General features: G+C 40.0%; 1 protein-coding gene across 1 annotated transcript in view; it reads right to left on the bottom strand.

Annotated features, from left to right (window-relative positions):
- The window catches only part of LOC122552919 (sorting nexin-9-like), a 141,123-nt gene that overhangs the window by 30,491 nt on the left and 90,645 nt on the right, over positions 1 to 19,987 (bottom strand). The window contains exons 5-6 of the mRNA XM_087991727.1: positions 6,868 to 7,080; positions 6,539 to 6,642 (exon numbers count right to left, since the gene is read on the bottom strand). Coding sequence (XP_087847853.1) covers positions 6,539 to 6,642; positions 6,868 to 7,080 — 317 coding nt within the window. The remainder of the gene's footprint in view (positions 1 to 6,538; positions 6,643 to 6,867; positions 7,081 to 19,987) is intronic.

Here is a 19,987-nt window from a genome sequence, read left to right as displayed (position 1 = left end):
ACCATGAGGGGCATGGATAGGATAAATAGACAAAGTCTTTTCCCTGGGGTTGGGGAGTCCAGAACTAGAGGGCATAGGTTTAGGGTGAGAGGAGAAATATTTAAAATGGAACTAAGGGGCAACTGTTTAACACAGAAGGTGATGAGAGTATGAAATATGCTGCCAGAGCAAGTGGTTGAGGCTGGTAGAATTACAACTTTTGAAAAACCTCTGGATGGGTATATGAATAGGAAGGGTTTAGAGCGAAATGGCCAACTGCTGGCAAATGGGACTAGATTAGGTTACGATATCTGGTTGGCATGGACGAGTTGGACCGAAGGGTCTGTTTCCGTGCTGTACTATGACTCTACATATGACACCAATTTGAAAACTGGTGGATGGTATAAAACTTGGAAATATTGTAAACAGTGAGAAAGGTAGTATAAGACTTTGGACAAGTTAGTGGAATGGGCAGACAGGTGGCAGATGAAGTTCAATGTAGAGAAATAAGGGGTGATATATTTTGGTAGGAGGAACATGAAGCAACAATACAAAACAAAGGGTACAGTACAAATGTAAGAGTGTGGGAGTGGATGAACCTAAGTGTATACATTAATTAAAACGGACAGGACAGATAGAGAGAACAGTTAATAAAGCTTACATTTACTGATACAGGCATACAGTACAGAGCAAGAAAGTCATATTGAACTTATACAAGATACTAATTCAACATCAGCTAAAGCACTGTGGCCAGTTCTGGGTGCATTGCTTTAAGGAAGGATGTAAAGACATTGGAGACAGTGCAGGAGTTTTACAAGAATGGTTCAAAGGATGAGGAACATGAGTTATGATGATAGATCAGAAAATTGGAGCAAAGAAGGAGATCTGATAGAAATAGTCAAGATCATGAGAGATTCAGAGCAAATAGAGAGAAACAATTCCCACTTGGGAAAGGATAAATAAGAGGGCACAGATTTAAAAGTCATTCATAAAACAAGTGTTGAGGATAAGCTTTTTAATGCAGCAAATGGTTGGAGTCTTGAATACACTACCTGAAAATACGGTGGAAAGGAGTTCAAGGCATCGGAAGGGAATTAGTGGTTATTTGAAAATGAACAATATTTAGCGTTATGAGGAGAAGGTAAGAAAATGAAACTAAACAAATGTTCATTCAGATAGCCAATCCAGTCAATTTGCCAAAAAGCTTCCTTCTACATCATGATAATCCTGTGATTCTATCAAAGTGGAAAACTTCACATTTACCCACATTACGGTCGATCTGCGAATTTTTCTCCCCCATTCACTGAATTTATTTATATCCCTCTGCAGACTCCTGAGACCCTCTTCACAAATTGCTTTCCACCTTTGCTCTCTTTATCAACAGCAAATTGGCGACAATACACCCTGTCCTTCATATATATTGTAAATAGATGAGACCCTAGCATTGATCTCTATGCCACTCCATTAGAATCTATCATCCTGAAGATGGTGCACATATTCTGACATTGGCTAACCTACAGGAAACAATCCTCTATCCAGTCTAATATACTATCACTATCACTATCGGTGGGAGCAATCACTCTGTAAAGAGTATGACTGTCCACCTGAGATTCTATGTCACTGGTCATGGGTTCTGTGGGTCATTGTGTGGTTGTTGAACCTAACCCTCAAGCCACATCTCCAACCACACTTTTGGCAGGTGTTTCCAAGATACAGAACTGGTTCTTGTACTGGAGATCATTTACATTCCTTTCTCCACCCTTCAACATGTAATCAAGGGCTCTCTAAGAATCGTGTCCCTTATTACAAGAATTTCCTCCAAGTCAATTTCTCCTTCTTGAAGGTCTCCTATGCACTGATATGCATGTTGCATTTCACCAGGGAAGCCTTCAGGGAGTCTTTATAATACTCCCTTTGCCCTCCTGTCGGTCCAGCTCCTTCTTTGAGCTGGATGAAGAGGATTTCCTTTGACACTCAATGCCAGTATCTTAATCATATGGCCAGTCCAGGCAAGTTGGTGTCAGATTATCATTGCCTCATTCTGGTGCTATTAACTGCTTCAAAAATGATGTTAGTACGCCGGTCCTCCCAACTGATGCAGAGAATCTGTCTCCAACAACATTGATGGTACTTCGAGGGACTTCAGGTACTATCTTTAGGTAGTTCAAGTTTTGGCATCATAAAGAAGAGTCAGAAAAATGACTGTCTTATACACAAAGATCTCTATATTAGTACAAGTGTCATGGTCATTGAACATGTGCAAGGTGGCCCTTGCAATCTGGTTGTGATGTTGAACCACCATATCAATGTCGGCCTCAGGTGAGAGATAGCTTTTCAAGTAGGGGAAACGTTCCACATTTGAGAGGATACCTCCATTGATTTTAATGGAGGGATGGACCTGAACTTAACCTGGGATGGGTTAGTAAAGGATTTCTGTCCTCTTGAGGTTGAGGCTGAGACCAATACTTCAATATTCTTCCACAAAGGCATTGAGTAAGACTTGAAGATTCTCTTCAGAGTGCAGAGATGACACTGTAATCTGCAAACTGATGTTCCACAAGTGTGGGTGGTGTTGCTTTCTTCTTGGATTTCAACCGGTTGAGATTGAAAGTTTTCCATCTATCCCTATAGTCAATGTCTACACCACTGGGAAGCTTGTTGTTAACTAGATGAAAAATGGTGGCACAGATGGAAAAAAGAGTGGGGACGATGACACATCCCTGCTTGACCATGCCTTGTCCTCAAAGGATTCTATCATATTACTGTCAGTGATGACCAATGGCAACATCTGGTCATGGAAGAAACAAAGGATATTGATGAATTTCACTGGATAACTAGCCTTTGACAGACTCAAATACAGTACTTACTGATTCACTAAGTCAAAGCTTCAGTCAGGTCGATGAAGGCCACGTAAGTGTTGATCCTGGTATTTCTCTAGAAGTTGCCAAGCTGTGAAAATCATGCCCGTAGTTCCACAGTTTGGTCAGAAGTCACACTAGCTTTCAGGCAGGATATCCTCAGAGTCTGGGAGAAGGCACCTAGCGATGATTTGGGTGATGATCTTCCCAGGGATGGAGAGTTTGCGATTCCTTGATAGTTTCCACTGTCTACTTTGTCTCCTTTTATTGAACACTGTGATGATGGTAGCATCCCAGAGAGCAGCAGGGATACCTTCTTTGTCCCAGATTTTCAGGAGAAATTCTTCTTACTCCGACAGCTTTCCCATTCTTCACGTGTCTAATAGAGTCTTCAACTTCTGCCACACTAGGTGGAAGTCAGAGCTCACATTTGATGGTAAATTGGGGGATTTCCTCAACACATCCGCATGGTAGATTGTATCACACTTTAGGAATTTAAGTGTTTACTCCATTAAAGACTGATTTTTTTCACTGTCTCTCAAAAGGGTGTCTTCCTTTCTCTGTAACACTGAAAAAAATGCAGGTGTCATGCTGTCGGCCATGGAGTTACAACTGCTTAGCTTTCTCATTCAGAGGTTCTTTATAACTCTGATTTTGTTGTTTGGTGAGCTTTCCTGTTCTTGTCAATGAGGGCTTGGACGATATGGTCATTCTCAACAAACAAGTTTTGGGAGTTTCCTAGTCTCGTAGCCAATGGTTTCTTCACAATATAAGAAGATGGCTGTTTTCAGTTCTTTCCAGATTTCGTCCATTCCATTAGAATGAACTCTTTGGAGATTTTGGTGAAGATATTGTTAACAGTTCGGTAGCTGCTTGGCTCTTAAACTTTGTTCTTGGTTCTTCAACATTGAGCTTTTCCTAAACTGTTTCTTCATTTTCAGCTGCATCTGGTAGTATTTGATGGACATTGAGAAGCAGATGTGCCAGTGCTCTGTCCAGCAGTTATACTATCACTAACACCATGTCTTTTCTAGTAACATTCTACTTGACACCTTATCTATCCCTTTTGGAAATGGCAAAAGGTAAATGATATCAACCATACCATGAAACAAAAAGCTATAACTCAAATGAGGGAATGAATAAGAGCATGAGACCAGAGAGCAAAATAAGGAATAAGGCACAAGGTTCCTTATGAAATTAACAAAAATGTTGTTGAAACTGAAGGAATAGAAGGGAGAAATAAAACAAATGGAATAGTGAGGAGTTAGAATAAAAGGTGAGACAAAGAGGGTCAAATGAGAGAGTATTAAGTCATGAGAAATTCAAAATCAGCATTATGAAAAGGAATACAACTGTGTAATGCAGGGACATGAGAAAGAGGAGCATGAAACAAACTATTATAGATATAAGATTATAAGGATTGTTTTGGAATATCTTGAAGACAAAAAAATGAAAGGGGTTCATGTGACCTACTCAGAATTCGAACAACAAACCTGGGTGGCTTAGTTGCTAAAAGATTTAAGGGAGACCAGGTTGTTGTACTGGGAAGAAGGTATTCATCCCTTATAAACAACGGCAAAACATTTATGCTGATAGTAAATAGACCAGCTTCCAAAGTACCTGGAAAAAGTGTTGAGAATGTCAGGTTTTACAAACTGCTTTACTTTAAAACTGTTCATTTAATTTGAAAATTGAATAGCCTTGCAAGTTAGAAGTTATTTAGCATTGTGTGTGGAGGCAGAGAGTTTGGCTGAAAAACCATATTAATATTTTATTTCAGTCTTGGTATGGATAATATCATAGTGAAGGAGAAAGTAGATCTAGCAAAGGTCCTTTAAAGTAGATTGGCAGCACAAAAAAGAAAATTATTTACTCTGGCTACAATTCATTTGAGGGAGAAAGGATGGAAATTCTCCTTGGGTGTGTGCAATGGTGTTAGACTACTGAAGGAATTTAAATTCTACACCCCGTTCAAAAAAACAGGGGTGATATGTATAGCAGTATAGGCCAATTAGTCTAACATGCTGGTGGAAAAACATTGAGACACCATAATCGGAAATGAAATTGTTACTTGAAAAATCATGAGTTAATTAATAATTGCTAGAGTGTAAGTGTTACAATCAAATGGTGTTTACCAAACTTATTTGTATACGTTCATAAAATAGTGGAGTAGATGAAAGAAAGGATGATGCTGTGTAAGTAAGCTTTGAAATGAGATTTGGTAAAGAGATACATAATACCAAGACTGAAGCCATGGAATTTAACACTACCCGAAAATGATATTGGCTAAGGGACAGAAAGTAGCATTGAGTGATTAATTTTCTTAGATTGGAGGAAAGTGCGTTCTAGTGACTCTGGGATTTGTGTTGGAATCACTGCATGTTTTGATATATATTAACAGCTATGGTATCTGTACACAACACATAACTTGAAATATTGGAGATAAAACAAACCTTTGAAATGTAATTTTGAGAGAATGGAAAGGGTAATAAAACACTTCAGGAAAATAGACAGTTTAATGGGTAGACAAATGCCAGATAAAATTTAATGCAGAGAATAGTAAAATTATCAAATTTAGATAAGAAGGGTAGAAAAGAAGTGTAAATAGAAACTGAATACTATTCCAAATAGGGTTGCAGAAACAGAACCCTTAAGGGCTGTTGGTATATGGTCTTTATAGGTGGTAGGTCTAAATAGGAAAGCGGTTTAAAACAGAATATGGGATGGCTTTTCTTTTGGAAAATAGAGGAACAGAGAACAAAACCAAAAGAAGTCATATTAAACTTTTTATAAAGTTGGGCCTGGTTGGGCCCCAGAGGAGCAGGTTTCAGGAAGGACATCAATGACCTTGGACGGTAGGTTTCAAAGGTGAAATATTTCAATTATGTAGACAAAAACTATTCTCCTAATAGCCAAGGATTTTTAAAGTGAGTATTCAATGGTGAAAGTATTCAAAATTTTGAAGGATTTAGTAATACAAACAAGAATGTGGGCGGCACGGTGGCACAGTGGTTAGCACTGCTGCCTCACAGCGCCTGAGACCCGGGTTTAATTCCCGCCTCAGGCGACTGACTGTGTGGAGTTTGCACGTTCTCCCCGTGTCTGCGTGGGTTTCCTCCGGGTGCTCCGGTTTCCTCCCACAGTCCAAAAGATGTGCAGGGTCAGGTGAATTGGCCATGCTAAATTGCCCGTAGTGTTAGGTAAGGGGTAAATGTAGGGGTATGGGTGGGTTTCGCTTCGGCGGGTCGGTGTGGACTTGTTGGGCCGAAGGGCCTGTTTCCACACTGTAATGTAATCTAATGTAATCTAATCTAATAAACTGTTTGCAGAAGAATGGGAACCAATGGTAACAAAATGAAGGTAGTGACAAAAGAACCAGCTAATGAGGAAACTTTGATACACAGCAAGTAATGCCATGAACTGGAATGCACTGTCAGAATGGGTGATGGAAGCAGATTCAATAACATCTTTCAGAAGATAATTGGATATATAACTTGGGAGTGAAAAACTACAGAGTTAAGGAGGAAGAATAAAGGGAATAGAATCAGTTAGACAATTCTTTCCCACATAAGCTGGGCCAAGTGATTTTTATTTGTATGTCTGATTCCATGTATTCTAAGGTCAGACAAAGCATTTTGCCACAATGATTTTTCAAAGACTTTGAATAGATATAAGAAGTTAAACAAACTTTTCATACCCACCTCCTGCACAGCTTTTCCAATGTTCCTGTCCCACACTGAGCAGCTCTTTAACCCCATCATCCATGGCTTTTGTAAACTTACTAAACATTTCAACCTTCTGTTCTCTGCAGGGTCAAATGCACAAAAAGTGACTTGATTTTTTTTCTGAATATGTATTTAAATTGACTGAACAATGGGAATTGTATAGAGGAGGAAACTCAATCAAAAAGGCAGTGATGCAGAAGGGGAAGAGCAGAAATTTATACTTATCACACAGAATACTTCAGCTTTTAAATTAGTAATTTTCAAATTATTAGCAGTTAACTTGGAACAGTAAAATTAATACATACGCCTCGAGCAGACCAATATCTTCTGCTGGTGGCTCCATTGTTGAAAAGATCATTATACCAACAACATCATCCTTTTCAGTTTTCCTCTTTCCTAATTTCCATTCCTTCAGTGAACAAAGGAGACAGAAATACAAATAAAAATGAGAAAAAAAACCTGAACTCTTTTCAATTTGTTTCCTTTTCCTGATTGTGTTTAAGGGCAGCCCATTCAAAACAAAGAACACCAATTAGCATTTTTCTTTCTAATCTTTGGTTGTTACAGCTGTGTAGATAAAATGTGGACAAACGACACAACAATTACAGCTTGTGGTGAAAGCTAAAAATAGTCTTCAGCGACTGCTGCCAGCAAGAAAAGATACAACAGCTTTCGAGATGCATCGAGAGTCAAAGTGCTTATAGTTCACAACTGGCATAGTGCCATAGACCCAGGACTAGTGTATTTGGCTCCAAATTTCAGAATAGAGATCTGTACAAAAAAAAAACAGAAGGAACAATTAGAGGAATGTTAGCTCAGTGAGGCATCCAAAAGATAGGACTGTGATCCTAAATGGAAACAAAAACCACTAGTTATTCTCATATGGAATAGCTTATTCATTCTGACCTCAAACTTGAGATATGAGCCAGAATTGAGATTTGCATCAATATTTGCTGAGTGTATGTTGAGTTCAAAACATCAAACTATTTTATACCACAATAAATTCCAAGTCCACAGCAACAGTTAAGAAAATTTCCCCATGTTACTCTATTCCAATGAACCATCTTCCTTTCTTGAGCCTGCCTTTCTAGAAACCCATCTACCTCAAGCTGAAAATATATATTCAGTGTAGATTCTAAAATAAAACATCAAGCGTGATCAGTATTATTGAATTCTTTGAAGTAGTAACAGAAAAATTAGCCAAGGATTATATAGCAGTTAAGTTTACAAATTGCAAACTTATTACTAATGTCAAATAAGAGTTCTTTCCCAGAAAGCTAGTTGAAGGACAGAACTGTAGCCAATGTCTAAATACCTTTATATTTATTTTCAAATTTCCACATTACCAAGCAAACATTAGACAATCAGCTACCATTAGTTATTTTAAATCAACCTGTTCAGACATGTTACAATACACTATACTGGGTGAGGGGGATCTTGATCCCCCCCCCACCTTCTGGCCCAGAGGTAGAGACACTACTACTGTACCTAATCACAATGCTTTCAATTGGTTTATTTATAAAGGGACTCAGGTGAATGCCCAGTTAATGTCATACAATTCAAATACAATTATCAGGATGAAGCAGCAGAATGGTTTGGTAGGTTTGAGACAGAACAGAGAAACCAAGAGGTAAAGGGTAGTTATTCAAACTAGCAAACAGTGGGGAAATCATGGTCACAAGGATCAGTTAGAGGATCACTGTGGTTTAGTATTCACATAAATAAAGTGGACTCAGCTATTTGCAAGATCATTTCAAAATTTCTGGACAATTCCAAGATTAGCTTAGTACGAAACAAGACTGGGACAAAATTATGAGACGCCGTTAATAAAAACAGAACAGGTAATATTATTGGCACATGAATTTCAATACAGATGTGTGTGAAGTGTTGATGGAAGAACAATACAACCACATACTTTATGAAAAAAAGAGAGTGGAACAAAGGGGCACAGATACACAAATTACAAAAATGTCAAAGGTCATAAAGCAACTAAAAAGAAACAAAAAAAGGGTAATGATTTCACTGCTACAGGGATAGAATTGAAAGGCCATTGTGTTAAACTTCCACTGAACTTTGCACCATTATTGAATTACTATGCAGTTTTTAAACACCATACTATATTTTTTAAAAAATAAAGATACTAGACAAGGTGCCACACCTGAAGAATGATAAGTATGTTGAATTATCTACCACATGCAGTAATCAAAGCAAATAATACAGAAACAGTAAAGGGAAAATTAGATAAGTACATGAGATAGAAAGGAATGGAACAATATTCTGATGATGGAAAGTAATTGGTGTCTCTACCACCACTATCTACAGCTCCAAGCTACACCATGCATGATAAAATGTATGTTGCCACATCAACTCAACTAAGGCTGGTACCACTTACAGAAGAACTGTCTTATCAAGAGAGGTTGAATAGATTGGGCCAGTTCTTACTGGAACATAGAAGAACAAAACTGAAGATTCTTGGAGAACTTGACAGGGTAGGTGCAGAAAGGTTGGAGGGAGACAGCTTCCAGTTTTAGCTGTAGCCCTGACTCAACTAACCCCCGAACTGAACTGACCTGCGCAGCTAGACAGCTGGCCATGCCCCCTTGATTACACTGAGTTAGGCCGGAGGCATTATCTAGGCGAAAGTGAGGATTGCAGATACTGGAGATCAGAATCAAGAGTGTGGTGCTGGAAAAGCACAGGTCAGGCAGCATCCGAGATGCAGGAAAATTGATGTTTCGGGCAAAAGACCTTCATCAGGAAGCATTATCTGTTAGGAGTAAACAAAAAAGGTTCCAATAATCTATTCAAACCCACTCTTGTTGGAGCTAGACCAATTACCCCCCCCCCCCCCCCCCCCAAAATAAAACTCAAGGGCATAGTAACTTTGAGAAAGGACTAGCTTTTTGACAGAACATACTGCCAGAGGCTGTGATGGAAACAGACACAATAACAACATTCAAGCAGCACCTGGACAAATATATGAATAGGAACAGAACAGAGGGATGTAGATCCTGTAAGTGAAGACAGTTTTAGTATGGAAGGGCAAAATGTATCAGTGCAGGCTTGGAGGACCGAAGAGCATGTTCTGTGCTGTATTGTCCTCATTTGTGTTCATAATTGTTTGCCATTAGAATCTATTTGTTTGCAATAAATAATCATTCTTGTTAAGAAACCTAGTCAGAGTCATAGAGGTGTAAAGCACGGAAACAGACCCTTCGGTCCAACTCACCCAAGCCGACCAGGTATCATAAATTAATTTAGTCCCATTTGCCAGCACATGGCTCATACCCCTCTAATTCCTGAAGAAGGGCTTATGCCCGAAACGTCGATTCTCCTGTTCCCTGGATGCTGCCTGACCTGCTGCGCTTTTCCAGCAACACATTTTCAGCTCTGATCTCCAGCATCTGCAGACCTCACTTTCTTCTCATACCCCTCTAAACCCTTCCTATTCATATACCCATCCAGGTGCCTTTCAAATTTTGTAATTGTACCAGCCTCCACCACTTCCTCATTCCACACACCACAGTCTGCATGAAAAAGTTGTCCCTTAGTCCCTTTTAAATCTTTTCCCTCTCACCCTAAACCTATGCCCTCTACTTCTGGACTCCTCCACCCCAGCAAAAAGACCTCACATATTTACTCTGACCATGGACATCAAGATTTTACAAACCTCTATAAGGTTTATAACCATCAGCTTCTGACACTCCAGGGAATACAGCCCCAGCCTATTCAGCTGCTCCCTATAGCTCCAACCCTGGCAACATCCTCGTAAATCTTTTCTGAACCTTTTCACATTTCACAACTTCCTTCCTGTAGGAGGGAGGCCAGAACTGCACACAATACTCCAACAGTGGCCTAACCAATGTCCTGTATAGCCACAACATGGCCTCCCAACTCCTATACTCAATGCTCTGACCAATATATGAAAACATACTAAACATCATCTTCTCTATCCTATCTACCTGTGACTCCACTTCCAAGGAGCTATGAACCTGCACTCCAGGGTCTCTTTGTTCAGCAACACTCCCTAGAACTTTACCATTAAGTGTATAAGTCCTGCTAAGATTTGCTTTCCCAAAATGCAGCACCTTGCATTTATCCGAATTAAACTCCATCTGCCACTCCTTAGCCCATTGGCCCTATTGATCAAGGTCCTGTTGTAATCTGAAATAACATTCTTCGATGTCCACGACACCTCCAATTTTGGTATCATCTGCAAACTTACTAACTATACCTCTTATGCTCGCATCCAAAATCATTTATATACCGATCCTTGTGGCACTTCACTGGTCACAGGCCTCCCAGTTTGAAAAACAATGCCTCACCACCACCCTCTGTCTTCTACCTTTGAGCCAGTTCTGTACCAAATGGCTAGTTCTCCCTGTAGTCCTTGAGATAACCTTGCTAACCAGTCTCCCAAGGGGAACCTGGTCAATGGCAGAGAAAATTGCAAAGGATTTCCTGTATATGGCAGAGTTGTCCCAGTAGTCTTGAGATAACTGTCAAAGACCAGGGTATTTGAATTGGATGATACACTGGAGGTAGCATTGCCATTCTAGCTTTGTCAGGCAGAGACAATTGAGGCATTAGCATGGTTTAGAGGAAATACAAGAGAGACCAGGAACTCTAGGTAGTGAAACATCAGAATCAGGTGATACTCAGTTTCTGTTAAGGCAACCAAGCAAAAGAGAGAACAAAGAAACTGAAGATGGCAGAAAGAACTAAAGAAAGACTAGAGAAAGATAAGAAAAGGGAAACTGAATTAAAGGAATACAAAATGGAATTGAAAATACAGAGAAAACTAGAATTAAAACAGCGGAGAGAAAAATGAGGGAATATGAATATTAGATTAAAAGGACACAGGTAAAACAAAAGACAACAGATGCGCATGCAGGCTTTATGGAGCAGAATCCAAGACATAATTTGAAATCCAGGAAGAAAATGTTTAAGTTTACTTAAACACTACCAAAATTTGAGAAAATAGCTAGAAAAGTGAATTGGGCAAAAGAGTGCTGGAGTTGTTCATGCAGTGTATATTGGCAGGTGAGGTAGGGGTGACTTGTCCTTCATAATCCTGACAAACTACCTCAGACTATGAAGTAAACAAAAAATTATACTGCCTTCATACGAGTTTGTGCCTGTGGCATATAGACAAAGGTTCCAGAATTCTAATTCGAGGAAGTTCTATTACTAAGAGACCAGAAGTAAACACTTGTGATGCAGTAATAGTACACAAGGTCACAGAGATATGAAAGGTTTTTGATAAAAGGGAAGATAACTCCTTTTTCTTCAAAGAAGCATTCTCACCCAAAACAGTACTCAGTTACAAGGACTAATCAAACTCAAATTGTTAGTAAATGCAATTGGTAGAGGGTATGAACTGTTCGTCTTGATAGTGGGATCAATGATTGGGAGCTTAGATTTAAGTTAAGGAGATTGGAGGAAAAAAACCTTTTCACATAGACAGCGGTGGGAATCTAGAACTCTCCGTCTGTAAGGATGGTAGAGACAGAAACTCTCCTAACATTAGCAGTATTCAGATGTGCACTTGTGATGCCAAGGTGTACAAGACAATGGAATGAAAATGAGATTAGATTAGTTAAATGGTTGTTCTTGATGGATCAAAGAGCCCTTTTCTGCATTCTAAATCTCTATAACTAGTTCCTTTGTACAAGACCTAATTGAAGTGTGACTTTTCTTTGGGACTAGTAAGGGTAATTAAGAAATTACTTTTGAAATAAATTGATTTGCTCCTGGAGAATGATTTAACAGGAGTGAAAATTATAACTTCACCTGTAATTATGGTCAAACAGATAAAGTTGCAAGAACAGACTCTAGGTATTTTCTCACCATGCTAGAAATGGCTAAACACAGTCACCAGAGGTCACAGTGATACAGGCATATGTTAGGGTAGCTGACATTCTACCCTTGAATGAGGATAATTTCTAATGAACAATGTTTGGCTTGTCTTTGTTAATTGACACTCAGGAAGGAAAACTAGAGTTAAGTCAAGTTAACACACAGTTCACACTGGAGTTGAATAGTTGTAGAAATTATATTAAAAATTGAGTTCTGATAAGGAAATGGAGACACTTTCACAGACTGATGGATGAAGAATAGAAAGTTGTTCATCAAATAATGGTGCCGCCTAGATACCATGAAGGAATACAGCAGGTAGTATATGAAATTCCTCTGGCAGGAAATATAGAAATATGAAAAACACAGACATCAGTAAATAAAGTGTTTTATATGGTCAAAACTTCAAAAACATAACATCTGTAAAATATGTCATACACTTAGGTGGTTAGGTTTTGAAACTTGAAAGGGTTCAGAAAAGATTTACAAGTATATTGCCAGAGTTGGATGATTTGAGCTATAGGGAGCAGTTGAATAGGCTGGGACTGTTTTCCCTGCAGCGTCGGAGGCTCAGAGTTGTCCTTATAGAAATGTATAAAATCATGAAGGGCACAGATAGGGTAAATAGACAAGTTCTCCTCCCTGGGGTAGGGAATCACAGAACTAGAGGGCATAGGTTTAGGGTGACGGGAAAAATATAAGAGAGAGCTGAGGGGCAACTTTTTCTCGCAGAGGGTGGTGTGTATGGAATGGGTTGCCAGAGGAAGTGGTGGACGCTCATACAATTGCAACATTTAAAAGGCATCTGGATGGGTATATGAATAGGAAGGGTTTGGAGGGACATGGGCTGGGTGCTGGTAGGTGGGACTAGATTGGGTTGGGCTACCTGATTGGCATGAACGAGTTGGACTGAAGGGTCTGTTTCTGTGCTGTATATCTCTGACTTTGGTAGGAAAATCTCATCATGTAATGAAACAAGCAGTTTTTGGAGAACTATTTAGCCAAGTGTGAATTGGCTCTGTCTGACGATTACCAAAAGCAAAAGCAAGACAAAAATATATCCTTACCATAATGGATTTGACAACCCCATTCCCAGAAGCTATTCCTTTGTGGGCAACTGCAGCTCAGGTAGTAGTGGAAAAGTTAACTCAGTATTTTTTAAAACTCATTATAGACTAATAATTTGCTATCAGAGATTCCCCAAGAGAATCTAGTGGGTTTAGACCATTTGAATTAATCATTATCGTGAGACTGAAGGTTGATAAAATTGATTGGGGAAGAAGTTCCTAAACCAAAAGACAAATCCTCCACGTTTCTCACCCTAACACAATTAGTAACAAATCACTAGAACACTTAATCCTGCTTATAAATCGGTCCCTTCAGTGTTCACTTCTCTATAACTAGCAGCACTCACCTCAATCACAGGGTTTCAGGCTAAAGTCCCAATCCTGGACCTGAATACAAAAGGTGAAGGCTGACACTTCAGTGTAGTACAGCAAATATATTACACTTGTCAGAGGTTCTACCTTTCAAATGAGAAATAAATAGTGGGCAGTACGGTGGCACAGTGGTTAGCAGTGCTGCCTCACAGCGCCAGAGACCCAGGTTCAATTCCCACCTCAGGCAACTGTGTGGAGTTTGCACATTCTCCCCGCGTCTGCGAGGGTTTCCTGCGAGTGCTCCGGTTTCCTCCCACAGTCCAAAAACTGTGCAGGTTAGGTGAATTGGCCATGTTAAATTGCCCATAGTGTTAGGTGAAAGGGTAAGTATAGGGGAATGGGTCTGAGTGGGTTGCTCTTCCGTGGACTTATTGGGCCGAAGGGCCTGTTTCCACACTGTAAGTAAGTAAGTAAGTAAGTAATCTAATCTAAAACAATTCTCATCTGCTCATACAGGTCTTGAAAAAGATCCAATTTTTAGAAAAGCAATGCTTCCTGTATCATAACAATGACTACACTTCATTATGTATCGCATGGTTGATAAAATGCTTCGAGATATCTACTGGCTGTGAAAAATGCTATCTAAATGGAAGTCTCTCTTTTTGTTCTCTTCTTCCTACAGAGGCAACCATTGCCCTAGGGTAAGCCTAGAACAAATGAAGAGGCCCAGACCCCAATCTCCAGCCCAAAGGGTGGTTGTCAGGTTGAATGTGACAGATGGTAACTAACAAGTTGCAACAGGACAAAGCTTTAATTGGCCATGTAAATGCTTCAGTTAGCATCCAGGATTGAGGGCTGGCTTCCACCTTCACTTTGTTGGCGAGATGCCAGCAGTGACAGGAATACTATGGTCATGCCATGATCACGCTATCCTATGCTCCACCCCCATCATTATTTCAGGCTCAAAAAAAATACTAGATTATATTACAAAGGAACATAAAAAATAGGTGCAGGAGTAGGCCATTCAGCCCTGCCAGTCCACACCATTTAATATGATCGTGGCTGAACATGCAACCTCAGTATCCCATTCCCGCCTTCTCCATGTACCCCTTGATCCCTTTAGCCACAAATGCCACGTCCAGCTCCCTGTTGAACATATCTAATGAACTAGCCCCAACAGCTTCCTGTGGGAGAGAATTCCACAGGTTCACAACTCAGTGAAGAAATGCTTCCTCATCTCAGTTCTGAATGGCTTACACCTCATTTTTAGACTCTAACCCCCTAATTCTGGACTTCTCCAACATCAGGAACATTCTTTCTGCATCTAGCCTGTACAGTCCCATCAGGATTTTTATATGTTTCTATGAGATCCCCCCTCATGCCTCTAAATTCCAATGAATACAAGCCCAGTTGATTCAGTCTTTCCTAATGTGCCAGTCCTGCCATCCCAGGAATCAATCTGGTGAACCTTCATTGGACTCCCTCAATAGCAATAATGTCCTTCCTCAAACAAGCAGACCAAACCTGCACACAATACTCAAAGTGTGGCCTCACCAAAGCCCTGTATAACTGCAACAAGACACCTTACTCCGATACTCAAACCCTCTCTCATTATGAAGGACAGCATGCTTTCCTCACTGGCTGCTGCACCTGCATGCCACCATGAGTGACTGTTCCACCATGACATCAAGGTCTCATTGCATCTCATCTTATCCTAAACTGCCACCATTCAGATAGTAATCAGCCTTCCTGCTTTTATGACCAAAGTGGATAACCTCATTACATTGCATTTGCCAAGTATTGCCCACTCAGCCAGTCTGTCCAAATCACCCTAGAGCCTCCTAGCATCCTCCTCACAGCACACCCTGCCACCCAGGTCAGTGTCTTCTGCAAATTTACTCTCGCACAGGTGCAAGAGTAACAGGATAGTTGTTATGGGGGACTTTAACTTTCCAAATATTGACTGAAAATACTATAGTTCGAGTACTTTAGATGGGTCAGTTTTTGTGCAAAAGTGTGCAGGATGGTTTTCTGACACAGTATGTAGAGAAGCCAACAAGGGACTAGGCCACATTGGTACTGGATAATGAACCTGGCCAGGTGTTAGATTTGGAGGTAGGTGAGTACATTGGTGACAGTGACCACAATTTAGTTCTGTTTCCTTTAATGATAGAAAGGGATATGTATATACTGCAGGGCAAGAGTAAGATTTATTGTGGGGGAAAAGGCAATTATGATGCGATAAGGCAAGATTTAGGGAGGGAATGGATACAATTGAAATGCGGAGCTTATTCAAGGAACAGCTACTTATCAGGCAAGGAGGAAGTGTTCGAGCAAGGGAGCCGTAGTTTACTGAAGAAGTTGACTCTCTTGACAAGAGGAAGTGGAAAGCTAATGAGTTGTGAAGACTCAGTCAGGGTGCTTGAGTGTTACAGGTTAGCCAGGAAAGACCTAAAGAGAGAGCTATGAAAGCCAGGAAGGGACATAAGTCGTCGTTGGCAGGGAGGATCAAGGAAAACCCTAAGCTTTCTATACGTATATCAGGAATAAAAGAATAACTAGAGAAACCTTAGGGCCAAGCAAAGGATAGTAGTGGGAAGCTGTGCATCGAATCAGAGGAGATAGGGGAAGCGCTAATGAATATTTTTCGTCAGTATTCACGCTAGAAAAAGACAATGTTGTTGAGGAAATACTGAGATACAGGCTACTAGACTAGATGGGATTAAAGTTGGCAAGGAGGTGGTGTTAGCAATTCTGGAAAGTATGAAAATAAATGCCCCCTGGGCCGGATGGGATCTTTCTTGGATTCTTTGGGAAGCCAGAGAGAAGATTGCAGAGCCTTGGCTTTGATACTTATGTCATCATTGTCTACAGGAATAGTGCCAGAAGACTGAAGATAGCAAATGTGGTCCCCTTGTTCAAGAAGACAACCCTGACAGTTATAGGCCAGTGAGCCTTACTTTGGTTGTTGGTAAAGTGTTGGAAAAGATTAGAAGTAGAATTTATCATCATCCAGAGAGGAATAGGTTGATTAGGGATAGTCAACATGGTTTTGTGAAGGGTAGGTCGTGCCTCACAAACTTTGAGTTCTTTGAGATGGTGACCAAACAGGGATGAGGGTAAAGCAGTTCATGTGGTGTATATGGATTTCAGTAAGGTTTTTGATAAGGTTCCCCATGATAGGCTATTGCACAAATACAGAGGCATGGGATTGAGGGTGATTTAGTGGTTTGAATCAGAAATTGGCTAGCTGAAAGAAGACAGAGGGTGGTGGTTGATGAGAAATAGTCATCCTGGAGTTCAGTTACTACCATTGTTGCAGGCAGTACAGTCCACATCCCTACTGAGTAAAGAAACTACCTCTGACATCTGTCCTATATCTATCACCCCTCAATTTAAAGCTATGTCCTCTTGTGCTAGCCATCACTATCCGAGGAAAATGACTCTCACTGTCCACCCTATCTAACCCTTTGTCTACCTTGTATGTCTCAATTAAGTCACCTCTCAACCTTCTCTCTAACAAAAAAACAGCCTCAAGTCCCTCAGCCTTTCCTCATAACACCTTCCCTTCATACCAGGCAACATCTAAGTAAATCTCCTCTGAACCGTTTCCAAAGCTTCTTCATCCTTCCTATAATGCGGCGACATCGTATCGTGATGGCTAGCACGAGAACACATAGCTTTAAATTGAGGGGTGATAGATATAGGACAGATGTCAGAGGTAGTTTCTTTACTCAGTAGTAGGGGCGTGGAATGTACTGCCTGCTGGTGTACCGCAAGGATCTCTTTTGGGGCGACTGCTGTTTATCATTCTTATAAATGACCTAGATGAGGGCATAGAAGGATGGGTTAGTAAATGTGCGGATGACAGTCAGGTTGGTGGAGTTGTGGATAGTGCCGAAGGATGTTGCAAGTTATAGAGGGGCATAGATAAGCTGCAGAGTTGGGCTGAGAGGTGGCAAATGGAGTTTAATGTGGAAAAGCGTGAGGTGATTCACTTTGGAAGGAGCAAAAGGAATAAAGAGTACTGGGCTAATGGTAAGATTCTTGGTAGTGTAGATGAGCAGAGAGATCTCGGTGTCCATGTACATAGATCCTTGAAAGTTGCCACCCAGGTTGATAGGGTTGTTAAGACAACATACGATGTGTTAGCTTTTATTGGTAGAGGAATTGAGTTTTGGAGCCAAAGGGTCAAGCTGCAGCTGTACAAAACTCTGGTGTGGTTGCACTTGGAATATTGTGTACAGTTCTGGTTACTGCATTGTAGGAAAATGAGGAAGCTTTGGAGAGGGTTCAGAGGATTTCTTACAGCTTTTTTTTTTTAAGATTTCTTACAGTATGGAAACAGGCCCTTTGGCCCAACAAGTCCACACCGACCCTCCAAAGAGCAACCCACCCAGGCCCATTCTTCTACGGGCAATTTGACATGGCCAATTCACCTAACCTGCACATTTTTTGGACTGTGGGAGGAAACCACACAGACAGTTGCCTCAGGCGGGAATTGAACCAGAGTCTCTGGTGCTATGAGGCAGCAGTGCTAACCACTGTGCCACCCATTTACTAAAATGTTGTCTGGTATGAAGGGAAGGTGTTATGAGGAAAGGCTGAGGGACTTGAGGCTGTTTTTGTTAGAGAGAAGGTGGAGAGGTGACTTAATTGAGACATACAAGGTAGTCAAAGGGTTAGATAGGGTGGACAGTGAAAGCCTTTTTCTTCAAATGGTAATGGCTAGCAAGAGAGGACATAGCTTTAAATTGAGGGGTGATAGATATAAGACAGACCTGCAACAATGGTAGATTTTCCAACTTTAAGGGCATTTAAATGGTCATTGGATAGACATCTGAATGAAAATCGAATAGTGTACAATAAATGGGCTTCAGATTGGCTCCACAGGTCGGCGCAACATCAAGGGCCGAAAGGCCTGTATTGTGCTGTAATGCTCTATAAATTTGGAGATAATGTATTCAATTCCTTCATTCATATCATTAATGTAAATTGTGATCAGCTAGGGTCCCAGCACTGAATCCTGCAGCATCCCACAAACCTGCTACTCTGAAAAGGACCTGTTTATTCCAACTGTCTGCTTCCTGTCTGCCAATCAGTTCTCCATATAAGTCAATACATTACCTCCAATACCATGAGCTTTAATTTTCCTTACTAATTTCACGTAGAACCTTATCAAATTTCTGATATTACTACTCCACAACATGCAGTTTTAATCCCAAGGCTGAACACTAAAAGAATGAATTACTCTAAAGGAAAAATGTGGATAATTTAAGGGGAAATGATGCCTAGTATTATCATCACTAGATTATTAAACCAGACACCGTGATAATGTTCTGGGGTCCCAGATTTATAGCCTGCCATAGCAAATGGTGGAATGTTATACAACTAATAAAATTATTTCACATTGTACCCTTCAAATAGATCCTCTTACAATATGGTTTAGTGTTGTAACAACAATGAAAAAAATGAGCAAACACTTTGTAGTGCTGTTTATTCACAAGGCTATTCGAGTTGTCAATATTTAGTTGAGATTTTAAAAATAGTGTAGACAATGGCCTTAGAATCTTAATTTTAGTTTATAGTACAGCCGGTTCTACTACAACGTGGTAGTTCCGTTCTCATGCAATCGCACAATATATGAAAATCACGCAATAGCAACACCATTTAAACCAATGAGGCCAGAATCACGTTATAACCAAAACACCTTTTAAAAGTTCATGCTTTAGAAATAATGTCCCCAATTCATCAATCATGTCATAGCGATTTGCATTAACAACATGCGCGTTATAGCAGAACGACCTGTATAAATATACACAATATGAAAACTGAATCTGAAGAATAATAATTCTCCAAATTGTACTAAATCATATGTAGTTTGCAACATTTTAGTCATTTGCAATTGCTACAGCACATAATAATAGAATTCATTAGCATTTATTTGTTCACCAAAACACTACTCAAGTAAAATTTGATTTATGGTTCAATATGGAATTATATTGGGGCAATTTAAAATTTTATGCTGTTAACAATTCTGTCAGTATAAAACAACACACAATGATGTGGACCTTAGGACAAAGCACATTAAAAAAGAAGTAATTGATTGGAAGTTATTACTAAATATATGAGAACTACAAGAATACCAAGGCAAGAAAATATGAAGGTTCTTGAATAACCCTTTAACCTG

Source organism: Chiloscyllium plagiosum, unplaced genomic scaffold, assembly GCF_037043375.1.
Source record: "Chiloscyllium plagiosum isolate Xiang-an unplaced genomic scaffold, Cpla_swu_hap1 HiC_scaffold_10, whole genome shotgun sequence".
Classification (NCBI taxonomy): Eukaryota; Metazoa; Chordata; class Chondrichthyes; order Orectolobiformes; family Hemiscylliidae; genus Chiloscyllium; species Chiloscyllium plagiosum.
This window is presented reverse-complemented; position numbering and strand designations above follow the sequence as displayed.